At 46.9% G+C, this 3305-nt stretch overlaps 1 protein-coding gene across 1 annotated transcript in view; it reads right to left on the reverse strand.

The window, feature by feature from the left end:
• Positions 1 to 1465: 1465 nt before the first annotated feature.
• Positions 1466 to 3305, reverse strand: part of T265_11620 (hypothetical protein) — a gene marked incomplete at both ends in the record, with an annotated part of 31291 nt that continues 29451 nt past the window's right edge. The window contains one exon of the mRNA XM_009178321.1: positions 1466 to 1675. Coding sequence (XP_009176585.1) covers positions 1466 to 1675 — 210 coding nt within the window. The remainder of the gene's footprint in view (positions 1676 to 3305) is intronic.

Consider the following 3305-nt stretch of genomic DNA (forward strand, 5'->3'; position numbering starts at 1 on the left):
CTTTCTGGATGAGGACCCCGAGACGAGCCATATCAATGGTTACAGACAGTGTCAGACATGGCTCAGTCGCGTCCTTAATGGCGCTCGTGCGTCCAAGCTATTGCCGTTAATGAATAACTACTTTTCCAATCCCCTACCACACTTGACAGCTTACTAGGAGTTCTTGATTTATGCACCAATTTGTCATCTTTCGCCTGCAATGTGCAACAACCTATTCCTCTCCCCAACTCATCGGTGAGTGAAATTGTGGCAGCTACAACCACTGTTCGACGAGTACGCGGTCATTACAGCTGCGGACGTCGAAAACGTCCTCCTGAACGACGGTTGTGTCCACAACCAGAGAGACCGATTTTGACGGAGGGAGCTGGAAGATTGGCTTCTCTGCTTATATCCGCACAGCTGACTCAGTTCATATCGGAGACCGTGGCTTTGGCGAGGAGTACTGGGCTGCACCTGTGCCGTCCGTTATGGAGATAAGCGTAGAAGCTCTACGTATTTTGAGCGCTTCTTGAATGTGAGGTTTGCGTCCTTCAGGACATCACTACCTTAGGTGGAAAAGAAGCCTGTAGCGGTCGAATAACTACTGCTGTCCGGAGACGCGAAATGCGTCGGCCCGCTTTTGGGAGCACAAGGGTCTGTGACCACGATCTGCTTGGCCATGCGTTTGGGGTCTGCTGAGCTGGAGCCCAGCGGAAGCCTGTTTCGTGCCTCTTCTCCTGACAAGCCGTAGCCAAGCTTTCGCGCTTCTAGAGAGCAATCCTCGAAAAGGTTATTCACAGAGTTCACATGTACCATTTATTAAATTTTGTCACCCTAAAATAACATTCGCCTGATAACCTTCGTCAGTTTGCACTCAGTTCCTGCGGTGCATCCGGTCTCAATCATGACCAAAATCGATACAGGCCGACCTCTAAGGCCATCGATTGACCAGAACACATGTAATTGAAACAGATGTTTAGAGATCTGGTTACCCGACAAATTCCTTATCCAGGACGTGTGGGAAAGAAGTAAGAATGATTGGGGCAGATTGAGTGTACAATAATAAAGACGTCAGATACAACGGATTTAGTAATATTTGTTCTCTTTAGAATCGATCGTCATTGGCCCAGGCCAGCGAATAAACAATAATCAAACTACAGTGGGTCAGGGATCTTTTTTTAGTAATTCCCACATATAATAGGTTCCTAAGATTGTCTGAAATGTTTCGATACAGAGTTAGCCACATCAGAGATGCGAAGGCCCAATGTAAGCGCGAGCGAAATCAGAAGCGAGAGTCGAAGCACCTGACCAAGTGGTTTTGTAGTTCCTCGTATTCAAACCAAAAACGATTATGCAATTGACGAAGTACGGAGTGTTATAATGGACGCAAAATAATGGCACAAACAGCAAAGTTGTCCGTCGAATGTAAGACGTGGTGTGCAATTCAACACCTGAAACGCCTGGTGGCACGTCAAATGCACAGGGTTTACAGGACGACCAGGTAGGCCAAATAGCTAACTCTCTTGACCCGTTGTTCTACGCCAGGTGCTTCTATCTTATTTGTGCAATGGATACCACAGCTAAGAAGAGAGCCACCGAAAAGAAACCAATTCTCCATTGCTGAATCGGAAAGACCAGCGTTCGTCTCGCTTTGATCGGGATACTGGACGCGAAATAGGAGCTCTTTTCTAAAACGCTGGAGGATGAAACCACGAGAAAAAGGTGGCGGCATGGACTAAAGATGATAAAGAACGTTTTCGCCGAATCAGTCGCTTTTTCTATCCTCACTGGGCGTGTCTACCAAAGTGACACGAAAGTGGTCGCCAGCCTTAAATCCGTGGGCCATGTAACGCGTCCGGCGGTGCTTGACCTATTTCCCCAGGAGTATCGACAGGAGTATCTTACATATTGATAACAGGTTTGGTCAACAGGTTTTTTACCGACGATCCAGCAAATGCACGGCAAGGCTATGGTAATAAGGTTTTCTAGCTCAGAGCGCACTCTTCCTTTAGGCAAAATTTTCTCATTTCGGATAGTAGCTGCGTAGAATAACCCTCCTCCGATTTCTTCTACAGACCAGTTCAAAGCGCGTTTGGACACTTTTCTATGTGAGTTCTCGTACTGACCATCTTACTATCCCGCGCTGGAAAACTTAGGAAGAGTGCTACGCCGTTTTTTCTCTTGTGCATTTCAGGTGATTGGCGACCACTGAGCGTGAAGAACAAAAGGCACCCGGGAAAGTTGGGCAAGAGCCTCGATACTGTGTGTTAGTCTTCATGATTAGCGCTCCGGCGCGCCAATCCGACCCGGGTATAGGGCAGGTAACGATCCCCGGCCCGACTCAATCTGCGTCAATCCTTACGTCTAACCCAGATAAAAACACCACAAAAATGCGTGTAAAAACTGAGGAAAAATTTGGACGATAAGGAGATGTCCACAATCGTATGTTAGTGCAATGGTGATGTGGCAACGTCGTACTTAGCCTGATGGCAATCGCGCATCTATTTTCTTGCTTCCCTCAAATGCCACATTTCGCCTGTAATTGCAACTATGGACATATTTTTCGCCTGGCCCTAACCGCATCTAGGCGAGTTCATTCTCACCCACTGAACCGTTCGTTCGGATTTAACGTACCTGCTTTCTCGCTGCAATTTAGGCTAGCCTCTTCCACAAGTTCAATTTCATCTACGGTGTTCGTTTGGCCTTATGCTTTGGCACTTATCTCCCTACCGAAAATCTCTTACACCTGACTACCCGACAATATCGACACCAGTGAGTTCACTTGGTCTCGAAGTAAACCGTATTTTAATACCAATCTTATCATTTGTCCCCACTTCGAATTTATCCACCCCTATTTCCATGTCTGCTTCTTGTGACCCTGGTCATCCGCTCAACCACCCAAGGCCACTCATGATCAGCAATGATTTTCATTTCCAGTTCAGGTCAGCCAGCATCATCCTTGGACTGTTCGTCGTCCAAGTTTTCCGGTTTCCACAGCTGGCTTGACTTTTCAAGTGATACGCGTGACGCGTTGTTTGTAACTTCTTCCCCGCCGTGTTGTCGCCTGTCGCTTTCAGGTTGTACCGATCTAAACAGTCCTCAATCGGCATGTCCCTTGCAAATTATCAAATAACACCAATATCACAAGTGCTCCCTCTTCTTTGGCGTTGATGCCACTTTTGAGTTTTCAATCCCGTTCAGATTTATGATTCATTGCAGACGCATCGTTAATAGCCCTGGAGCTTGTGAAGGCGATGTCTTGCAGAATTGCTCTGCAGATAAGCATTCATAAAATTTTGTTGTTTCCGCTCTTCCGTGCAGTAGTT

The sequence above is a fragment of the Opisthorchis viverrini genome (genome assembly GCF_000715545.1).
Source record: "Opisthorchis viverrini unplaced genomic scaffold opera_v5_535, whole genome shotgun sequence".
Lineage (NCBI taxonomy): Eukaryota > Metazoa > Platyhelminthes > Trematoda > Opisthorchiida > Opisthorchiidae > Opisthorchis > Opisthorchis viverrini.